This window comes from Vulpes vulpes, chromosome 3 (genome assembly GCF_048418805.1).
Source record: "Vulpes vulpes isolate BD-2025 chromosome 3, VulVul3, whole genome shotgun sequence".
NCBI lineage: Eukaryota > Metazoa > Chordata > Mammalia > Carnivora > Canidae > Vulpes > Vulpes vulpes.
Genome location: NC_132782.1, coordinates 37661626 through 37685277, shown reverse-complemented (window position 1 = coordinate 37685277; position 23652 = coordinate 37661626). Strand labels below are relative to the sequence as shown.

The following is a 23652-nucleotide window of genomic DNA, read 5'->3' as shown; positions in this document are numbered from 1 at the left end:
CGACATGGGACTCGATCCTGGGACTCCGGGATCCACGCCCTGGTGCTAAACCACTGGTGCTAAACCTGGTGCTAAACCACTGAGCCACCCGGGCTGCCCTGGGATGTCATTTCTGCTTTTGATTTCTTTCAGCAAAATTTTGTAGTTTGCATTATACACATTTTTCACTTCCTTGGTCAGATTTATTCCTAAGTATTTTGTTTTTGATGCTATTATGATTGGAATATTGTATTTCTTTTTCAGATGTTTCCCCATTAGTGTAAAGAAATGCAGCTGATTTCCGTCTTTTGATTTTGTATCCTGCTAGTTTGCTGAAATTGTTGATTAATTCTAACAGCTTTGGACTGATTGTACAGAATTTTCTGTGTATAGGATCATATCATCAGCAGATAATGATAATTTTGCTTCTTCCATTTCAGCTTGCATGCCTTTTATTTCCTTGTTTTGCCTAATTGCTCTAACTTGGGCATCCAGTACTATATAGAATGGGAGTGGTGAAAATGGGCAGCCTTATTTTGTTCCTGAGCTGAGTAGAAACACTATGGGGGTATCTTGGTTGGCTCAGTCAGTTGGATGTCTGCCTTTGGCTCAGGTCATGATCCCAGATTCCTGGGCTCGAGCGCCTCATCAGGATCCCTGCTCATCAGGGAGCCTGCTTTTCCCTCTCTCCCTCTCTCTGTCAAATAAATAAATAAAATCTGGGACACCTGGGTGGCTCCGTGGTGAGTATCTGCCTTCCACTCACGGTGTGATCCCAGAGTCCCAGGATCAAGTCCTGCATTGGGCTCTCCATGGGGAGCCTGCTTCTTCCTCTGCCTATATCTCTGCCTTCTCCCTCTTTGTGTGTCTTTCATGAAAAAAAAAAAAAAAAATCTTTAATTAATTAATTAATTAATTCTTAAAAAAAAAAAACTACTTTGAATTTCTCTCCATTGTGTATAATGCTTGTTATGTTTGAATGGCCTTTATTAGGTTGAGGTATAGTCCTGTACTCAATCTGTTAAGTTTTTTTTTCTTCTTCTTTTTTTTTTTTTTTTTTGTGAAAGGATGTTGTATTTTATCAGATGCTTTTTCTGCAAGTATTGAGATGATTGTGTAATTTTTATATTTCATTTTATTGATGTGTTATGTTTATTGACTCATGTATATTGAACCATTCTTACATCTCAAGGATAAATCCCACATGGTCATGGTGTATAAACCTTTTAATGTGTTCTTGAATTTGGTTTGCTGATATTGAAAATTTTTGCATTTATATTCATTAGAGATATTGGCCTGCAGTTTGCTTGTAGTATCTATCTGATTTTGGTATTAAAAATAAGTTTGAGAGCGTTCCCTCCTCTTCAGTATTTTGGAAAAGTTTGAGGTGGACTGGTATTAATTCTTTAAATGTTCTCCAATGAAGTCATCTGGTCCTGCAGTTTTCTATGTTGGGAGTTTTTTAATTACTGATTTCATCTCTTATAATTGGTCTGTTCAGATTTTTTTGTTCTTGATTCAGTCTTGGTAGGTTATATGTTTCTTTTCTTTTCTTTTTTTTTTTTAAGATTTTATTTATTCATGAGAGACACAGAGAGAGACACAAGCAGAGACACAGGCAGTGAGAGAAGAAGCAGGCTCCATGCAGGGAGCCCAATGTGGGACTTGATCGCAAGTCTCCAGGATCACATCCTGGGCCAAAGGCAGGTGCTAAACTGCTGAGCCACCCAGGGATCCCCATGGTTGTATGTTTCTAGAAATCCATCCATTCCTTCTTGGTTATGTAAATTGTTGGTAATTGTTCATAATAATCTCTTATGATACTATGTATTTCTGTAGTGTCGTGTAATTTTTTAATTTCTAATTTTGAGTCTTTTTTTCTTAGTCTAGCTAAAGGTTTAATAACTATCTTTTTTGAAGACTAGCTCGTGAGTCCATTGATTCTATTTTCTGATTCATGCTTCACTTATTTCTGCTCTGATCCTTAATATTTCCTTCCTTCTGCTAAGTTTGGGCTTAGTTTGTTCTTCTTCTAGTTTCTGAAGTTGAAAGTTGTTTACTTGAGGTCTTTCTAACTTCTTAATATACATGTTTATTGCTGTAAACTTTCTTCTCATAACTACTTTTGCTGCATCCCATAATATTTAATTAGTTGTGTTTCATTTTTGGGATAATTTATTATTTTTTCCCCTTTGATTTCTTCTTTTACCCAATGGTTGTTTCAAGTTTGCTGTGTCTTTTGGCTTTTTAAGATTTTTATTTATTTATTAATGAGAAACACAGAGGCAGAGACATGGGCAGAGGGAGAAGCAGGCTCCCCACAAGGAGCCCAATGTGGGACTCGATCCCAGGACCCTGGGATCATGCCCTGAGCCAAAGGCAGGTGCTCAACCACTGAGCCACCCAGGGGTCCCAAGTTTGTTGTATTTTAACATGTCATTTAAGATGGCTCATTTTTGGGTTATTGGGCTACTTTGTTTTAACTTTAATTTCTAAAATATTTAGAAACCAGAAATATTTGCATGTTTTTCTTTATAGTTACTTTTAAATAAGAAAATCCTAGGTTAATAGTGGCTTTTGACAAATCCAAATAATTTGGATAAATTCTACTTTATGCTACTAAAATCTCCAACCAGCAGTCTGCACATTTTTGTGCTATTGGCCAAGTGACCTTAAGCCAGAATATTTAACAGGTGTACAAAACAGAATTCTAAAGAAAAGGACAAAGGGGCATAGAAAACAGCTTGAAGGGCCTCCCCCTGGGTACTTTTGGTATACTTTTAGCGTTGGAAAGAGTGGTTGCAATGGAGTATTCTAATTTTTTTAATTAAAAAGAAAAAAAAGAATCCATGAACTCATAGTACTTAAAGTGAAGAATGAACTAGTTAACATTGAAAGAATGATCAAATTGGAAATATCACCATCTTGCAATTATTCATGTAATAATATCTTCTGGCAAAGATCATTAGTGTTTAAGCATTAAGCGAAAGGAGGATAATGTGCTTTCACCATGGGGAAACCGGTTACACCTCACTGTAACCCCGTGATCACAGAGTAGCACATCACCAAGAGATTCAAACTGGTACTATGTGCTTCCTCACGTAATGGATGGGAAGTGCATCTATATAGGATTCTTGCCAAAAGTTTTTAATTTGAATCTAATTATGAGGAAATAGTCACACAGTTCAGATAATACTACATGCTAGAAGAAAACTGGTCTAGACTTTCAAAAATACCAACTTTAGGAAGACAGAAAAACATGGGGACTTCTGTTCTAGATTAAAGGAGACTCACGAAACCTGACAGATGAATCCAACATGTGTTCCTTGATTGGAGCTTAGATTAGGGGAGAAAACACTAAAGATATTGGGATAATTGGGGTAATTTGAATATTTGAATATGGGATGTATTTTAGATTTTATTTTATCAGCGTTAAATTTTTTGGTTGTGACGTTGTCATGGTTATGTATGAGAAGGTCCTAATTCTTAGGAAAGATGTGCCGAAGCTTTTAGGGTAAACTTAAGATCTTGTCATAAGATCAGCTTCCTTTAAGTGGTTCTCAAAAACTGTGTGTTTGTATATGGAGAGACAAAATGTGAGTGTGCAAGCGTAGCAAAATGTTAGCAATAGATTAGTCTAGGTGAAGGGCGTGCACGTGTTCACAGTACTAACCCCTTCACTTTTCTATATATTAAAAATGTTTTGCAAGGTTTGCTTATCCAAATGTCATGAAAATTTTTCCATTTCTAGATTTTTTGGAAAAATGGCAATATCTGTCCAACTTAGACCAATGATCCTGCCTGGTGATAACTGCCATACGTAGCAGCTTCCCCTGTAAAATAGGGTGAGGGCTTTTGCAGTTTTCCACAGTCTTTACCCTTCCCTTTTGCCCAATATGACCACCTTCTTTTACTCATTGATGTTACCTGCCTGGTGTCTAATATGGATTTGATTACATACCCAGGCACATCCTTTGCTGATTTCCTGGGTGAGGTTGGTTGTACCACTGGTAGTAATGACTTTTCCATGTGCTAAAACTCTGGGGAATTATTTGGAGTCATAGTACATGAAGTTAGCTCTGAATTAGGTCTCCATATCAGCTGATGAGCTTCACTGGGTTCTTTGGCCATTGCCTGAATATCCATCCTCCTCCCCAAACATCTGTTAGTCATATGGGACACCAATTAAGAAAATGTAGGTGTAAACAGTGTTCAAAACATGCTGTATAGGTGGCATAAATATTAAAGTTCTCTTTCAGATTTAATGTATTATAAAATTGTTCTCTCTGGATTCTGCATGTCAGTTGACACAGTCTTACAAAGGTTCTGAATAAGCCACTTGAGAAGTTTTCAACGTGACATGTCAGATTTTAATGAAAAAACATTTTGTGGAAACATTTACAGATGCCAATGCAGAAAGTAGTGTATAAACTTTAATTACCTTTGTAAGTCGTTCTATCCTGTGTTTAAGCGATTGCCTTCCTGTTACACACCCAGGGAGGGTACCAACTCTTACCGGATAATCATGGAGTTGAGCCTTCCCCCAAAATAAAAGAGCTATATCTGGCACAGGTTAGGACTCAGCTAGCCAGTGAAATGTCTCAAACACAACAGAGTGAGGGAAAGGATGGGACTGGCCTAGAGTCCAGCCTGCCTGGCAAGCATATCTATATAATACTTTATCCATTTTTGTGGGGTTTTCATCCCTGTTTAATTTGATGTTCTTAAAAGTACTAGCTATGTCTCTCCAGTTCTGTGTATGAATGTGATTTTTGTGAAGTAAACACAAGGATTTTTTTCCTTCAGGAACTTGACAGAAGTGAATGTAGAATTTCCTAGTATTTCAGGGAGAACCAACCCAGTTTAGTTGGCATTCCAAGAAGGTGGTTGAGAAATAAACTTTGAGTTGACCCTGGGGGGTCAACAAAGCTGTTTTATCTGGTGCTTTCCCTTTCATTCAAGTCCCAGACCTAACCCTTCTGTGTTGCCCCTCCTACTATGTAACAGGTGTTAGATAGCTTTTGTCCAGAGAGACCCATTTTTGCCTACGAGTGGATTCATGTGAATATTCCCAATAGGACTTTGCTCAAATCCTGGGCCAGGCAAGAAAATCATTCTTTACTATTTAGTTTCAGAAATATTGACAAAAGCTCAGAGGAAATGAGCCCTCCTTGTCCCATTTACATTCTCTGGCCACCCCTCCTGTCCAGCCGGGCACTCCACCTGCAAAAGGAATTCACTTCTCCTCTGCTCTTTCTCTTAAGGCTCCAGAATCTATTGGGAACCCAAGTTCTCTTGAAAATACTTTCCTAGACTGGAAGGCAGCTTCCCACAACGTATGTTCACCCGCTTGCTGCTTTCTCTTTAGTGTTGAGAGCCTGAAATTCCCTTGGCTATCTTTCAGAATTTTCAGTAGAGTAACCAACCACTTAACCAGCGAAATGCCTAGAGAGATGTCTGCTTTTGCATTTTTAGCATCAGGATGATTGATACCCGAAGGTATTTCTGGAATATTTGTCCTTGGGGACCAACTGCATTGTCCTAGATTATGCAAATTTATTCCTTGCGATTTTGTACATTTTTAATATTTGATTTTAACACCATTAACTCTGGATTATAATCACTAAATGGAAGTTCTTCAGTAATTAGTGTTACTTTTGTATGCATTTATTGATTCTTCTTTTTTTTCTCAGCATAGGTAATAGTGTAAAAATGAAGATAGCAGATTTTTTTTTTTCTGATTAGAAAAGCAATTCAGCAAGCATTCTTAAACCATCTTGCCTCATCCCCACTCATTCTTGATAGCATTGGTAGGCCGTGATTGGATATTTAACTCTTCCTTACTTAGTCATATTTTTCTTTTTTATCCAAAAGTATTCATTTCCATTCATTTAGTTCCTTATTGAGTATTGAGTGCTTTTAAGCCTCTTATCCCAAAAATGGGCATGACCAGAAGTTGCATATTTTCCTTGCCCCTAGTTTATTGTATATAATGTATTAAAGATAGTAGCAAAGTCAGCTCTTTGGCAGATTTGAGAAAGCATATTATGTTATGCCGGGCATATCTGTAAATGAGCCGTGCGGATGAGAACGAGACAGAAGGTTTACAGAGAAATAATGCTGATGTCATCCCATTGGAATGAAGGGGCTCTTACAACCATAAGTACATTCTATAGCGAGCAGCTAAGTGTCTAGCTGTATTTCTTTTCTAAGATGGAAAAAATGTGAAGCAAACCAAAGAAGTAAATTGTGTTTATAAAGGGGGATATTTTAATTAGTTTAGGCCTTACTGTTATTCAAACAGTCTGAACTTACAGTTCTTTTTGGAGCAAACATGAAAACCATTATTTGTGGAAAGTTTAAATTTCACATGACACATATTCCCTCTATGTGTGTGGGTTGTTGTTTTGTTTGGTATTCTTTTCTTTTCTTTCTTTTTTTTAAAGTATTTGCTTGCTTGTATATTTTTATTTTAACGTTCCCTTTGCTAAAAAATGCTTTATTTTCTTGGGAGGAGATTTGGTTTTGGGAGAAGGAAAATGTAAGTCACTGAGCTGAACCCCCCCACACCCCTTTTCTTTGGCATTTGCAAATTGGGTGGTTCTCAACTCATTGAGACATGTTTAAACTAGGGGCTTCCCTCTTCACTCTTTTTTAGGAAATTACGTACCCCCCAGAGGTGTCTGTATCTATAAGACAAATGCCCATTCTCTGGCAGTGTCTCAGAGTACCCTATGATTCTTCTTTCCTGATCAGCAGTCTTCATTACAAGGAAAAGGCTTCCAAATATTATGAAGGTAGTGATGTGAAAGCTGAGTTGTCATGTCCGTCCACGTCAGCCATGGTGGCAACAAAATTAAAGCAGGTGGAAAATAATTTTAATCTGTTTGCTTAGCTCATGGCAGCTTCAATGTGAGGAGAAAGAAATACAAAGTTGGCCTCTAAGATTTGCCTCTGGATTTACTGACTTGCTGCAAACCAGAGGGAAGAATGAAAAAAACCTCATCTGACAACCTTGTGCCAGAACCTTGGTTGTTTTTTGTTTTTTGATTTTTGTTTTTTGTTTTTTTTGCCTCTTCTAGGACAATCTGCTGTTCAGTTGTTGCAAACCAGATTCTTTCTTTAAGGAGGTAGAAACAGAAACAAAAATGAGACCTATTTTCTTTTTACCTTGATACAAAAGATTTCCTGAAGGCAGATCACCAGAACTCTCCTTTTTGGTTTTGTTTGTAAATTTTAGTGAGAGCATTAGCTACTATTTATTTTTCCGTATTCACAACACCGTCTGTGTATGCATGAGCATAAGAGAGGGAGAGAGACGGAGCCACAGAGAAAAAGAAAGCAGGGCGAAAGCTGGATCCAAACTCTGAAATATCCTGGGTCGCTGAGCTCCAAAGCTCTTTAACGGAAAGGGTGGTAATTCGCAGACTTCTCCGAGGCGTAGCTAAATCTTGCTTCGGAGAGGTAGGCCGAGGCCCGAGGGAAGTCGCTTGTTTAGGTGGTAGACTTGCGAATTTTGGCATTTCATTCCGGGCTGCTAGCATTTGTACAGGAGTTTATTTTATATGGGGTAAGTAACGGTCACTTTAGCTCAGTTCAGCGGATTTTGTTTTCACTCTTGTGTGTGCAAGCTGTATGCCCGGCATTTATTTACCCTTTTCTCTTCGTCTGGGGCAGCGCAAATGGCAAAGCGTTCAGTAAATGTGGTGTGAATGCATTTTTCTCTTCTTTTTCTGTATTCACAATTTAGAATCACGAAAGAAAGAATCCGGTCTGGCTTTGAAACTGCATTTCTCCTGATATAATAGGGCAGTGATTGTCCTGTCACTACCTTTCCTCCCCTCGCCCTGCCCTTTTTATTTTTGATCTTCTCAGAATCCTTTGTTTATTTGGCTCCATTCATGGCCTACTTTTTCTTCCTTTTCTCACATACCTTCTCCCAGATCCAAAGGCCTTTGCTCCATTTATTTGACAGCTCCTCTCCCAGATGAGAAAAAAAATAAATAAATAAAAGAAACCAGCCCAACAACACAGGCCGTGCTGGGGGACCTGGCCGGAGGGCTTCTTGCACCGCCTGCCCCCCCCCCCCCCCCGGGCACGCCAGCCAGCGCGGACGCCCACCGCTCTCCGCCACGTGCTCTCCCTGGGCCCCCAGCCCCCAGGTGCTGCGAGTCTGTCACCATGCAGTCGGAGGTTCTGCTTGCTTTGGGCCCACAGGCTGGCCGCAGTCCCGGTCCCCCCGGCCCCGCTCCTCCGCACCAGGTGAGCACCCACGGTGTACAGGATGGGCCTGCCAGGCCCTGGGGTACGGGCCGTCCACCTCGCACGTTGGTCCTGGGGGCTCCGGCAAGGTCAGCCTTCGTCGCTCTAAGCAAAGACAGACGAGGCCAGTCCTGAGTGACCACCCCTTGGCACTTGTTTTTATCCCAGTCAGGACCTTTCACTTAGATTTCTGGCTCTTACCTGAAACCCGTTCTTTTCTGTCTTAAACCAATCTGCCCCGCTGCCCCCCCCCCCCCCCAGCCCCTCTAATCCAACCTCCTTTCTCATTTTTCCTTTTCCTGTCAAAAGCCTGAGCATCTGTCCTTGACTGTGCTTGAAAGCTGGCTAGAGGCTAGCCCGTGGGCCCAAAGCAAGGGGGAAGGGCCTTCAGTTTCTTGTGGGACGAGGCGTCCTTTCTCACGCCTTTCTCTCATGCCCTGTATCTACCACATGGTCCGGAGGATTCTTCTCTTGCCGAGCTCTTTAGTTCTTCCCTCCTTCTTTGTTGGATAGGTGATTGTCTCCATTCTAGCCTAAACCTTTATCACCTCAAGGATGGTGTCTGGCCCCTGGCTCCTTAGCCTTGTGTCCGTGGTGGCCGAAGGAAGCAGTGACCTCCTTCAGCGAGCTGTAGGAATGCACCTATGTGTGTGAGTGCTTGAAACCACGGGGTCCTACAAACTCTAGAATAACCAGAGATTGAGAAAACTTTGTTTTTAACACCTGAACCAGTTCGTTTATTACAAGTGTGCTTATTTTATTTTATTTATTTTTTTTTGGTGGACAGTTAACGTCTCAGTTACACTTATTTATAGTTTCCTTAGTAGAAGCTTCCCGAAAGTATGAGCGTATGTACATGTTTGACTTAGGGGTACAAACTATTACCTGTATCGTAACCTGAATACATGATTATAAATAAGGATGTCACTTGGTCTTTTGAATGTGAAATTTCTTGCAGTTGTAATTTGCCACCAGCCTGTTTCTTTTTCTCACCAAAATAGAGGTAAACAGGTTGTACTAAATAGAATGCAATAGGAAAAAATGAAGGACTGATCCTTTTAAAGGTTAGGGTGGTGCCAACTTGAAGTCTTATTATTCTTTACTTAGGCTTGGCTCACTCATTTAGGCAACAAAAATATTCACTATCTGGTTCTTTACAGAAGGAAATTTATTTTGAGTCTGTAGGATGACTGCCTTCCTGAAGTGCATATTTTCGTAGGAAAGACAATAAACAAGAGAAATTTTAGATTTTGGTAATGGATAGAAAGGAAATAAGTAGGATATGAGAATGAGTGGAGGCTGGGCACAGGGTGGGGTTGAGGGTAGGATTCTGTGAAAAGGCGGCTTTTGAGATTACACCCGAGCAATGAGTCTCAACGGCCCTGTGAGGAGCTAGGCCTACTAACCTCTCACCCCCTAGTTCTGCGTCCCTCGTCACCTCCAAATGCCTGTTTGTCCACAGGGGCAGTGAGATGCTGGTTCTCGGGAAGTCTTCTAGAAGGATCTGTCTTGGGTCACCTTGACCAAAGCACCTATCACATGGCATTGCTTTCGTTTTCCCCCCACTAGACTTGAACTGTTTGAGGGTGAGGACCTATGTCTTGACAATCATGTAACTCCAGCATTTACGTCCTACATCATTAGGTTTACCATTTGAATAAATCTGTAAAAATCAAAATTAGATTACATCGAGTAGGCTGTGAAAGTCAAGGGGTTCCTCTACAAAATGTAGTCCTAAGTTTAGAGTCTTTATCTTTTCTTAATACCCATTCTTCACTCCCCATCCTCTCTACTTCAAGCACTCTCCCTTTTCCATTTCTAAAACAGTTCCTGCTGTACTGCAAAACTTCCAACTTCCCCATCTTATTTAAAAGATATCCTCATCCTTCCAGTTGATCAAGCCAAACACTGAGGAGCATCCTTGATTCTTGTCATTTTCTTACCCAGTCCTTCAACACCTTTACCTCTAAAACCAGTTCTCTCCTCCCCATCCTCGCTACCATCCCTGGCCTAGGCAAGCTCTGTGCTTTACCCAGGCCAGTGCAGCAATGTTCTGACTGATGTCTCTGTGTTCTCTCCCACTCCCTGTATGTCCATTATTCATGAGAAGCCAAACAGAGCTTTTAAGACTTCAAAAAAAAAAAAAAAAAAAAAAGACCGTGTCAGTCCCTCCACTTAAACTTAGAATAAAAGTTGAACTAAAAAAATCTGAACTCACAGCCCTGGATGAATTGGCCACTGTCCTTCAACCTCATCTCTCCATTGCTCTCCGCGTGTAACCGCTCCAGTCTCCCCCTTTCTTCTTGGACCTTTTATTTTCTGCTGCCTGTTGCGTTATTAGATGGAACTCAGCGTTACTCTTGCCGACTTTGTGACTGTGTAAACCAGTAGGGTGGCGAGTTACCACGACCACAGTGAAGTCCCCACCCCTGCATCATTATGCCCATTCCTGAATTTTCATGATCCCGTGCTTGGTACCAAACGGTCGCGGTAACTGGCAACTGACCTCATGGCTCTGGAGAGGAGGCCTTGGAGAAGGAACTTGACGTTATTGCCTTCTACTGGAATTAACGGTTCTTCTTTTTTCTCTTTTTCCACACAGAGTATGAGTTGGAAGTAAAGAGGGTGCAAGACATTCTTTCAGGAATAGAGAAACCACAGGTATGTCTTCTGGATTTCTCAGCATAAATGACACATTCTTAAGCATTTCAAGTGTACTTTTCTTTCACCACATGGGAGGTAAACAAAAGGGCCCCTTTCTATTGCCGATTATTTATAAACTATGAAGCAGTGTTGTTATTAATGGAGCATGAAAATATAGAACAGCAGCCTTCTATTCATCCAGAATCCACCAGAATGTCTTCTCTGTTTAGATACTCTGAACGCAATTAGATATTCTTCCCTAGTTTCAAGGATACATATCATCCCCCTCACACCCTCGCCCGCCACAGATCTACAGAACGTTTTTCTTTTTTGGTGATTTCCTTTAGCCTGTGTAAATGTAGTAATAATTTTTGAAAACCTCAGTGACTCCACAAGTATTTTTCCAGGTAAATTTCAAAAAGGTATTTAAATATTAGCTGGGGGGGGGGGGGAGTCTAAAATACTGAAGTGTAATGGCAAGGGGAAAAAAAATTGGTAGGAGTGGTGATATTGTGAGGTTTTCAGTTTGATGTTGCCACATGCTTTGAAATTCAAGTGAAAAATTCAAAATGTTGACTCAGCCTTTCATGTGTGGTCAGAGAGCCAAAGTTCTTGGGATGTTTTCTGGCCTAATTGGAAAACCTTGATCCTTGGTGTGTTTTAAAACACTGAGGCTTTTTAACAGAAGAGTTCTAACATGCCTCAGGGTACGCACAGTTGAGTTTGACTAAACCTGAAAGCATGAAGCATGTTGGAGGACAGGTCCAGTAGGGAACGGGGAGAGGAATGGGGCGTCGACGTTGGGCGGTGGGACCTGTGGGACATCGACGTTGGTCGGTGGTGGGACCTGTGGGGCATCGATATTGGGTGGTGGTGGGACCAGTGGGGCGTCAACATTGGTCGGTGGTGGGACCTGTGGGGCGTCAACATTGGTCGGTGGTGGGACCTGTGGGGCGTCTACGTTGGGCGGTAGGACCTATGGAGTGTGGACGTTGAGTGGTGGGACTGTGGGACATCAAGTTGGGCAGTGGAACCTGTGGGGTGTCGACATTGAGCCGTGGGATCTGTATTGAAGGCTGGTTAAGGAGCAGGTGGCCGTCGAGCGTGTTTGAGCAGAGAAGGTACCTGGTCAGGGCTCTACTTCCAGGATGATGAAACAGTTGACAGATGCACGGGATTGAGAAGAGGATGATCCCAGGAAGGCAAGCGTCAGGAAGCTGGTGCTGTCGTGTTGGTGACAGGCTACAGAGGAGTCAGAATTTGGGTGGTGGCCCCCGCGTGCGTGGCAAGGGGAAGGTGAATGCTGGAGCCACGGAGAGACGTCAGTAAGGTTTAGAACCTGTCAGGTACTTGGTGTCCCAGGTAGCTGGGCTTTTAGGCTTAGATGCCGCCCCTGAAGAGTGGCTTCCTTGGAGTCTCCCTGGATTGCTGCCCCTGTCCTTGAGTGGGATTCTCCACATGGTCCTTAGAGCTCTGGTCCCATCCTAGCTTCACCATGCCTGTGTGGAGGTGTGTGATACCCGATACTCATCGGGTCTGAGTCTCCTGGTAATCTGTGGGTTCCTCTAGGATGGGCTGGTGTCTGTGTCTTTTGTATGACTTGGATGACAGTTTTAGACGTGTTGAGTTAGTTTCCCTAGCGGGGCACCTGGGAGGGTGAACGCAGCGGGCCGTGACAGGGCAGTGTTAGGGGGACAGGGGCCGGATGGGGTCAGAGCACAGGGCCTGGACTTAGGGTTCAAGCAGAGCAGGGGGTGACAGCCGTGGGGCTGGAGGAGTGAGCATGGGGAGAGGTGAGAAAAGGCTGGGGAACAGAGACATGGGAAAGGCACAGCAGAATGAGGAAACCACTCTGAGTCGTGGGCAGAGCGAGGGGGCAGAGAGACAGGTGAGTGCAGTGGCCCAGATGTCAGCACAAGACTGCACAGCCCTGTCTTTCCCTCGTGTGAACACACACAGTGTTTTCCTTGTCGTTTCTTTACCCCAGAAGCGACAGTCGTGTGGCTCTGGCAAGATTAAAGCACTGTTGAAGTGCGCTAGTCCTTTCCTGATTCAGCATGTATTAGGCATTTAACTGTAGGCTCTTTTAGAGCAGGATCGATAGTCTAGCTTTTATGTGAACAGATAGGGCACGCGGTGTAGAATGGGCGAGATTGTCATCCGAGTGGCCAGAAAGTCACAGTGGGCCTCACGAGGAGAAAGTCCGGGCGTTGGGAGGGCTCTCTCCAGAGCCTCTGGGGTGACTCTGTTTCCTCATCTTCTCTAGCTGCTTCCTGAGGTCGCCTGCATTCTTTGGCTTGTGGCTCCTTCTCGGAGCCTACCCGAAATGTCCAGGACTGTCCCTGTCTCACAAGGTCCTCACATTCCTCACGTCTGCAAAGTCCCTTTTACCTTGCAGGGCAGTGTATTCATAGGCTCTAGGGATCGCAACGTGGACGTATTTCGGGGGTCGTTCTTACCCCTGGCCCCCACATAACCTTGTCTGCCTGGTGATCTCCCCCTCGTCCTTCCTAGCCTGGTTAGTGGTTCACACATTTTTTTTCTCCCTCCCTGCCTCTCCTCCCCTGTCTCTGCCTGAAGTTCCTATTCATGACTGTGTCTTATTTATCTTTGTGCCTCTAATACCCAGCACTGTCCTTGGCACTTAGTGAGCCCCTAACAAATATTTGCTGAGTCGATGTGTGGCAGGCTGCAGTGGCTGCAGCGAGGTTCTGGCAAGGGCGACAGATGCCTGAAGGCTGGCCGGCATCCGATGCGGTCCAGCCAGCCTGGGGGAATGTGGGGACAGCCGGGTGCCAGAGCTCGAGGCAGCAGCACGGAGAGGAAGGGCCTTTGCTTTGCAGTCTGGCCCTCGGGGCCATAACCGTCTGTGGTCTTGGCCCCCCGTCAAGCTCCCCGGGCCTCGGTTTCCTCACTTTGGAAAGGTGGGATGATAACTGCCACGGGGGACTATGTGAGATGTGAGTTACGTACTGTGTGCACAGGGCTTGGAATGGAGTATTGCCCTGTAGTTTATAGGGTATCACGATGGGAAAGCGAAATTCCCTGCTCCACCCCGGAATGGGACGGGGGTCCGGCTGCTTTCCAGGGAAAGGAGCAGAGCTGCAGCAGTCGGGCACTTGGGGAATTTCTTTTTTCTTTTAGCCACATCTGATAACACCTCTAAATAAAAGGCACATGTTTTTCTTTTTTTTTTTTTTTAAATTTTTATTTTATTTATTTATGATAGTCACACAGAGAGGGAGAGAGAGGCAGAGACACAGGCAGAGGGAGAAGCAGGCTCCATGCACCGGGAGCCCTATGTGGGATTCGATCCCGGGTCTCCGGGATCGCGCCCTGGGCCAAAGGCAGGCGCCAAACCGTTGCGCCACCCAGGGATCCCGGCACATGTTTTTCTTTTCTTTTTTAAGATTTTTATTTATTTGAGAGAGAGAGAGAGAGAGAGAGAGAGAGACGATGATCACAGGGGAGGCTCATGGAGAAGCCATGCTGCTGAGCAGGGAGCCTGATGCAGGACTCAATCCCGGGACCCCAGGACCATGACCTGAGCTGAAAGCAGACACTTAACCGCCTGAGCCACCCAGGCTCCCAAGGCACATATTTCCCTTTTGAGATTCTGTAGATGATTTGTTTTTGCTATAGAAACAATATTTAGGATGTGTGGGTTCTAGGCATCTTTCTAGAACTTCGGGGCCACCTGAATTAAGCAAGTCATTGACTCTTCAAAAACCTGGATACTATAAAGATCCAGCTGGCTTGGTCATTGAGTAAATCAGGGTATGAAGTTACGAGATATTTGTCCTGAGGCGGTGACTTAGGTGCCTCGCGATCCGCAGGCCTGGCCGCTGCTCCATCACAGAAACAAGGCGGCTGTTACTCCGAGCGGTTTTGGACTAAACCTCTATCAGCACGTGCCGCCGCCAGCCCCGCAGGATTGAATCTGCCCGGGTGATGGTGCTACATGTTGTCCCCCACATACTGCTGAGCTGTTTATTTTCAGGATGTAAATAAACGTAACCTGCATTGTTTCCATCCGCTAATGTTTAGCTTCTGGAAACAATTGCTTTGCCGGTTCCAGAAGGGAGTAAACTGGCCTAAGAGAAACAACTGCCCCTCCAAGAAGCCATTCCTCGAAAAAATAAACAGCTGTATACCTGAAAAGATTTGAGGTCTTTAGCAAGCACTTAAGGAGCTACAGAAACAGAGGATTGTGAAATCCTAGATTTGAGCATTTTTGTTTTATAATGATCTCTGACCTTTTCCTTTTCAATTTTCCATCGTGGTATTGTTTTTCTTGATGGTACTTTTGAAGTGAAGCCAATATCTCCATGGTAATATTTCCTTAACGTGCTCCCTAATTGGATCTGCAGGCCTCCCACATAGTTAACTCCAAAGTTCTGACCAAATTTAGAAGCCACGAACTTACATAGAAATATTTTTTTTTTAACGTGGGAGGAATCGTTTTAGTAGTTTCATGAGAGTAGATTGTATTTTTGATGCAAGTAATGAGTATCATTTGCATATAATACAGTCCAAGAATTAAGATAGTAAAATTTTGCAGGAAAGTATTAAAATACTGAAGGAACAGGAGAGAAAAAGGGACAAGGAGAAAAAGAGCTAAAGACTGTGTATCAAAGAGCTACAAGCTCATGCAGGGAGTCATTTACTTCCTAATGGGGATGCACATGGATGTGCTTTTACCTAGCCCCGTCCCTCCAGTTGGGAGTGTGCATTTAATAAATACGTAGACGACAACAACTTCTAATCCGTATGTAGTTATTTAGAAATAAAGGATGATGTTATGAATCCTTCAAGGTACTTCAAGACAGTTTAATTTCTACGCAGGCTTGCGCTGGTAACCCACACAGCGGACCCTTTTCCATCTCTGTTGCCAAAACAAGTGGCCGCTTGGATCTTGGCCAGCTATTTTGTGACTAGAAGTCACCACTTTTATCATCATCGTTAAGGAGATTGACTTCAGTTTACAGTAGGATAATTAAATACCAGGAAGTCGGTTTCATGGCTTCTAGACTTCTGTTTCTGGGTATCAGCCGTGACGATTCTTGCAATGCGCCGTCCCTCTTTACTTCATTGGTCACTGCTGGCGAGAAGGTTTCCTCCAGAGAGAATGAGAGAGGAAGACCTGGAAGGTGAAGCTCGGGTGGGAATGCTTTCACTCTTAAGTAGGCCTGCACCAGCCAGAGTGCCCAGAGCGCCAGTCTCCTGTTGGGGCTGCACACCTGGAGGCTGTGTCTCGTGCTGAGGACTCCCCTTTACGTGACATTCTCTCCAAGGGCACCGTGTGGGCACCATGTGATCTCCTGGAATCGTCCTGGGAATGGAAGTGAGTTCCAAGTTCTCCCAGAGACAAAGCAGTCCCTCTCTGAGGGGATCCCAGGGCCTAAAGAAAGGAAATGGGAGAGCCTGGAGTCGGTGAAAGGGAGGGAGCGGGAGCACAGGAGGGAGGAGTGATCGAGGTGGCAGCTGCTTAGCTCTAGGAGCGCATTCCCAGAAGCTGAGGCTGCTGTTCTTCGAAAACGACACAGTCACAGCGAAAACGACACAGTCACAGCGTTCTCAGAACGTTCCCAGAGCACCTCTGATGGCCTGGCCTGGAAGAGCGCACCGCAGAGGTCTGTGCTCAGAGAACCCGTGGCCTCCTTCAGGCTTGCTCAGGGAGCCTGGAGAAAAGGAGGAGCGTTGCTGGAGTTGAGGCTTCAAGTGCTGTACGTCACTATTCAGTTAATAATTTAACCACGTGTAAGTCGTTAATAGCTACTGAAAAGCAATTTAAAGAGATGCGAATCTCTGGACGCTGGTGCAGGATCTAAAGCGCTAGCGTTTGCCGAGCTATTTTGAAACATGATGTTATTTCACACCACCATTCATAGAATCTGTGTCACAACACACTGTGTTCTTGGAATGGCGCACGGCAGCCAATTGTCACCTCGGCTGAACGTTTTTCAGTACCTACCCAGCCTTCTGTTTAATTGCAAACTAAACTCTTCAGAGCAAAACATCTATAAGTTAAAAATAAAATATAATACCCAGTAACTCCAGATTGCCCACTAATGCTGCGTCCAAGAATTCAGCAGATGCCCTGTGTACGTTGTAGAAACGCTGCCTCGAAATCTAGTCACAAGAAGCAGCACACAAGTAACCAAATAAGGACAATATCACAAAGTGACTGCCCAGCGTAGGTACCAGCAGAATGTGGCCAGAGCACAAAGCAAACAGTGGTTGATTCTGAGCGGGGGTTCAGGCAGGAATGCACAGAGGCCTTTCCTGACTTGGTCTCAGGCTGCCGTGGGTGTCTGTGTGCTGTGTGTCCGCTGCGAGGCCGTCTCTCCTGCATGTGTCTCTCTTCACCGGGTTGGTGCTCTTTGAGGCAGAGGTCCTCGGTTGGAAAGTAGGAAAGTCAAAAGCTAAGGTATGGGGACGTGAGAGGGAATGACATCCTGAAAGGGTGCTAGAGGGAGATGTTAGTGTGGAGCCACAGCAAAAAGGGTGGACTTTGATTCTGAACCAGTATCTCAGATTTTTTTTTTAAAGGGATGCGTAGTGCTGTCTACCATCCACGATGTCACCTGTATCAGAAACGCAGACTATCCTGTTCCCTTTGATTTTTATCTTTCATTCAGCAAACATTTATGAAGCAACTATTACTCATAGTTAAATTTGCCTTTGAGTCCTGGCCTTAGGGAGTCCCACCATCCTGTTGGAAAGGTAGACGATTGCCATAAACGTGATTTGTAACGAAAGAGATACCAGCAAGTCGCTGTGGAACAGAGGGCGGGTGGTAGACGAAACACTTCAGGGAAGGTTCCTTGGGGAAGTGAGGCCCAGCCGGGGTCTTGAATGTTGAGTAGGAGTTTGACTAAAGAATTGGTTAAATGTATTATGATTCTATGTCTATAACGAGCAGAAATGATACGGAGGGATCTGAGCAGAAATGAGGGCTTTCAGCAAAGAACAGAATGAATGACAAACTGGAAAGAAAGATTCAGTATTCACATTCCAGGCTATTCATGTTTTAAAAATTATTTTGTATTAAATTTTAATGCTCTGTATAGATCAGGAGGTGACAAAAATGGGGAAAAAAAAAAAAAGGAAACTGGATAGTTTACGTATCTCCACCCACAAACTAACAGAATACTAACAACAATCTACCACTAAATAAAGTCTTTGTGAACATGAAGCGTTGGCATCTCTATTAACTGTTGTTTCTTAATATGCTATTCTGACCAGTATCCAGAGAGCAGCAAAATAACCTTTAAAAAATTAGAACATCAAAGTTCAGCTGACGTAAATAATTAGACTATGCGTGACTCTAAAACAAGGATGGGAGCGCAGATAGTAGATCTGGAAGGCAGGGCTGCTGCAGGCACCATGTCGAGCGAGCGCCTGGGATGGAAGGGCAGGATGCCCACCGCAGATCCCCTCCTGAGCAGGTTACGGTGGGGAGGTGGGTAGGGGGTGGCGGCGGCAGGAGCCAGGCCTGCTGGGAACAGCCTGGCAGGTGGACTGGGACGTGCCTCAGCGTGGTCCTCAGTGGGGAAGAAAGCTGGAGTGTTAGAAGGTGCCGGAGTCCGCTGTTCTAATGAAGTCTTACACAGGCTACACCAGCAAGAAAAGAAAAAACGGAGCTGGGAGAGATGAAGCATCACCTCAGCACCCATTTCAGCCTGGGCCTGGGTTCTATACCCCCACCACTGGGTTCTCTGGGAATGGAGTCCTTCAAGGAGCCTGGTCGGAAAAGTACTGGCTGGCGAGGCCAAGAGGCCACCACAGAGTGCAGTACGGCTCCTCCCGCGCAGATCGATGGCCCTCACTTCATTACAGTCTCACAGTCAACTCCTTACCTTTAAAAAAAAAAAAAAAAAACAAGACTTCCAAACAAGACTGACGATTTTACTTTCCGGAGGATAGAATATGAATTACGTTGCGAGGATAGGTGTTTCAGGAACTCTTTTGGACATCAGGACTTAGACACGAGATACTATTTATGATGCTTTGTTCATTATAATTAAAAGTGTTTACCTTACGTTAACTCCCGAGCCACTTTCATGCCACTACCCATCATCACAAAAATGTTACTGGAAGAAGTAGTGTCCAATGTCTATAAAATGGATTTGAGTAATTTTATCTGTGTTTTCTTGTTTTTTTTTCCCGCCCCCTCAGGTTTCTAATATTCAGGCGAGAGCAGTTGTGCTGTCCTGGGCTCCCCCTGTTGGACTTCCGTGTGGACCCCACAGCGGTCTTTCTTTCCCCTACAGTTATGAGGTCGCCTTATCAGACAAAGGACGGGATGGAAAGTACAAGATAATTTACAGGTAGCTTATATTCCCACGTGTTTTCTCTGCTGCTAAACTGCGACATTGGAGTCATTAAGGAAAATCAGAAACAGGAAAAACTTAGAGGCTTTGCAAAATTTTCTTTAAATAGTTCCTTTTAAGAATTAGTGATAATTATAATGTCAAGAGTTATTTTTGTCCAGAGTAATTACAATCAGAAATGACTTTTATAGAGCTCGTTGGTGTTGATGAGCTATCACTTGGTTATGTTGGCTTGTGTCAGTGCTAAAGAAAAATTTCCATTGATGCCTATCGGGGTAAAAAGTGAGAACGACCTCCAGTTTTTATCTACATCAGTCTTGCACTTAACGTGATTACTGCGTTTTAGACCCAGACCGTTTTCTAGTCTTGTGTTTTGAAATTCTTCTGTATTAATGGTTTCCTTCCATTTCATTCTATTTCTTACCCTTCACAAGAGTTCTCTAGGCTTGAGGAAAGAGTCCTTTAAAGCATTTCATTCCAAGGCTCTTAAGTAAATTTAGCTCAGGGTAAGGGATCATCCCTTCTGCCTCACGGACTTCCAGATATTAGCCATCTAAATGATTTATAGCCATGACCTAAATGTGATGAAAAATTCGTAGGGTCAAGCTGTGTCTCCTTTGGTATGGCTGGTACCGCCCAGATCTGTAAGGCAGGAGATCAGAACATGGGTCTTGCTCTCCCTGTTGTTTGACCTCCCTGTGTGAGGCCCCCCAGAGCCCAGCTGGTGTGCTCCACACCCCAACTCCTCCCCTGCCAGGGGCTGGTCCTGTCTCCCATCTCCCTGCCGTACCAGTGCTGCCGACCTGGGGTCTCCCCGGCCCTGTTCTGAGTTCTTAACTTGCTCCAGGACAGGTCTTCTTCGGGACTGTGAGGGTACGTAAGAGACTAAGGAGGAGGCGCACTACCCTCTGGTCTCTGGACTCCCGCAGGGGTCCCCTCAGCTCCCTCGGTGTCTACTCCGAGCTTCCACACTGTAGAAACCAGGGCGCCCCGGGTCACTCCCCCAGGAGGACACTGCGGTGACTCCCCGTCGTACTGAGAGTAAAATCCGAACTCCCTACGCCAGCTCACAGCCATTCGGTTCTATTCTGAGAAGTCCCCGTTGGTGAAGAGATACAGAGCACCGTCTGCCCCAGCCACGCCAAGAAATGACGCAGGATGACCATGGGTGGCAGGAGCTGGCCTCCAGTGCCCGGAGGGGCGAGGCAGATGACGGAAGGGAAGAAAGGAGGCAGGTTGGGGATGCGGTGCTCCAAGAGCACTCCTGTCCTCCTCTGAAAGGAGCAGCCGAAAATAGGTTGTTGCCATAAGGCCTAGAGTTGCTGATTTCTTTGGATTTTTTTTTTCCCCAAGAAATACTGAAAATGTGAATTGTTATGTAAGCTTTACTAATGTCAGACTCATTCAGCAAATTTAGAAAGGCAAAGATACGGTGCAGGTCAGATGTCCGAACTGTAGGCACGGTGTGGACGTTGGCCTCCAGTTTGCAACTTCAGAAACTTTTTATTTGAAATAAGTTCAGACTTATAAAATGTTGCAGAAATCAAGGAATATCTGTATATCCTTTACCCAGATGTCACCTATTGGTATCTTTTTATCCTATTTGGTTTTACTATTGCAGTTATTCTCTGCCTTTCTGCTCTGCGACCAACCTGTATTTTTCCCCCATTAGTTGTATATAGTCAGGCCTTTTACTGCTAAATACTTCAGTATATTTCCCAGGAATAAGGATCTTTTCTTACATAGCCACAATGCAGTTACCAGCTTCTTAAATTGACATTGACAAAATACATCTAGTTCACCGTCCATTTAATCACGTCTTCCCCTCTAGGATAGAATCCTGTCCAGGGTCAGATATTATAGTTCGTGGTCATATGCCTTTCACCTTTAACTTGGAACACTAACACAGTGCTTGTCTTTTGTGACCCTGACTTTTTTTTTTTTTAAAGAATACACTCATGCCCTCATCCCTCATCTTTTAAAAACTTTTAATGGAACATTCCTTATTTTATGTTGGCCGTTGCCTCATGATTAAGTTGAGTTTCGTTTACAAGATCTGATCATATAACTGGTTTCGCTGTATGTAAGAGAGCTATTGATTTGTATTGTATGTGTTTATATCTGAAAACCATTAGTATTGAGATGTGAGGGACGCACACTGAGGTCTTTTCCAGGGAGTTGAGACGTTGAAGCATGTGGGGTTCCTGCCAAGGTGAGTGTGAGCTACCTTCAGTTGACAGCTGGTATAGTTATTTTACACTTGCATTTATCTCTTTAATTTCCTTGCTTATTTATTTGTTTTCATGTACTTAGCTTAAGGAACTGATAAGACCTTTTGGAACCTCATTACTGAGTTAATCTGGCCATTTTCCCGATCTAAGATGGCATTGTTAAAAGGAACCTAATTTTGTAGTCCAAATGGGTAATATACCAAATAGGCACGTTTATTTCTGGTTCGTGGTGGAATCGGACATGAGAGTTCTCGAATCGTTGCCCTTCGTGACTGTGAGACCCAAATCCAAAACCTGTCTTCACTGTTGTAACTAGTATCATTGCCTAATAAGTGATTTTTCTTTGCAGTGGAGAAGAATTAGAATGTAACCTGAAAGATCTCAGACCAGCAACTGATTATCATGTGAGGTAAGTTAGGATATGAGCACTGGCCTGTGTTGGAGAATTGGGATTGCTGAGATAAATCATGTGCTCCTTTTAAAAAGCTTTTGGTTAAGGGCACTTGCTAACCAAAAGTTGAAGTACCGGAGCTTGGCCATTCCTTACTGTTCTGTGCTTGAGGGCACAGTGACTGAGGAGTACACAGAACAGCTTCTGGTAAAAGAGAAATCGGTGATACGGTGAACTGAATTTTAGAAATTATTTTTAAAATAACTTTTATATCATCTTCTAAGATCTGCTGGACTGTATGGTTTAATATATTTCCTTTCTGTAAAAGAAAAGATTTTTTTGATATTAATGTATCTGTGATGCCCTCATTTCCAAGATGGAGAAGATCTGACCCAAAGCCCCGCCCCTCCTTTCTGTATCTCTGTCTGTCTGTCTGTCTGGGGAAGGTTTTGTGTTCTTTTCTCTCACTTAACCTCTGGTTTTTAAATTAGATTACTTTAGGAAGAAGAGTAAATAAAGTTTCCCTTAGGTTCGCCCAAAAAAAAAAAATGTTATAAAATAAACTTTATAACAATAACTTTATAACTGTTAAAAGATGGAGAGAAAAGGAAACATATGTTAACAATGGATTATAAGTTTGTTCTAACCCATACACATAAACTCTATTCAAAATGAATAAGTCCTGCCACAATGCAAGAACACCTTTGGACCTTAAAAGACATTAGGCTTTAAAATGAGACGAACTGCAAATTTCAAATTATCTCTGATAAGAATTAACCCAACTTGGCAAAACAGTAAATCCGTATAATCTATGTAGTCTGTAGTAAATCCGTATATGTAGACTGAAATCTCTACTCTGATTTTTCTGGAATCCCTGCTGTGACTACTATGAAAGGCAGAGCTAGTTAATCTTAGGAAGAAACCCAGCCAACCATAGACTTGTGACAAGGAAAGTAAATATAATGAACTTTTACAGAGCTCATCTAATTATGTAAAGTTATATTCACGTATCCGTTTACAAATAAACAGGTTTCCGAATGTGGCCTGTGCCATTTTTAAAATTTAAATTTTAACTTAAAATTTTATTTAGTTTATAAGCGACCAGAAGTTGTAATTTTATCTGAAATGAATACACAACAGCGGCATCTGTCATTCTTCATCTATGGATGTGAGTATCAAATTGTCTAATAGAGTTGAAATATCAAGCCCACGTTCTTTATTATCCTTTCCGGAGGTTCCTTTGGGATGGCGTGGAGAGAGCATAACCTAATAGGAGGAGCATATATTGATTATGAGGAGGCGTGAGTTCTAGTCTGGTTTTGCTGTGAACGGACTGTTTTAACTATACTTAAAAAGAATCGAGGCCACAGTTTTCTCTGAGACAAAGGCAGAGAAGTAGGGATGTGTTCGGATTATAAAACCCTATTAGCCACATAAGTGCTTCAAACTAAGTTTCAAACAATATGTAAACGAGCAAGGTGTTTTATATTCAGTCTCAACGTGCTTATCTGCCTGGTTGTTTTATTGTTTAGAAGAACTCTGTTGCAACTATCTCTTCCTGTTTAAATCAAAACATTTGGATTTTGAATCAGTTAGCTTCAGCCCAAACATATTGAACTTTTCACAGTCTGCGCAAACAAAAAGATTGGTGTAATCTGTGATACTGGGATAATAGAAATACTGTATTCTTTCTAACGGTTGACTTAACAACGAACCAGAAAATGTACCACCATATAGGGAGCCGTGTAAACGTTCTCCATGAGTCATTGTTAACATATGTTTCCTTTTCTCTCCATCTTTTAACAGTTTA

The 23652-nt window shown here is 43.3% G+C and overlaps 1 protein-coding gene across 3 annotated transcripts in view; it reads left to right on the top strand.

The window, feature by feature from the left end:
* The window catches only part of FNDC3B (fibronectin type III domain containing 3B), a 337274-nt gene that overhangs the window by 230263 nt on the left and 83359 nt on the right, over positions 1-23652 (top strand). For all 3 annotated transcript variants that reach the window (XM_072752211.1, XM_072752212.1, XM_072752213.1), the window contains exons 7-9: positions 10844-10902; positions 19066-19217; positions 21801-21860. In XM_072752211.1, the coding sequence (XP_072608312.1) occupies positions 10844-10902; positions 19066-19217; positions 21801-21860 (271 nt within the window). The remainder of the gene's footprint in view (positions 1-10843; positions 10903-19065; positions 19218-21800; positions 21861-23652) is intronic.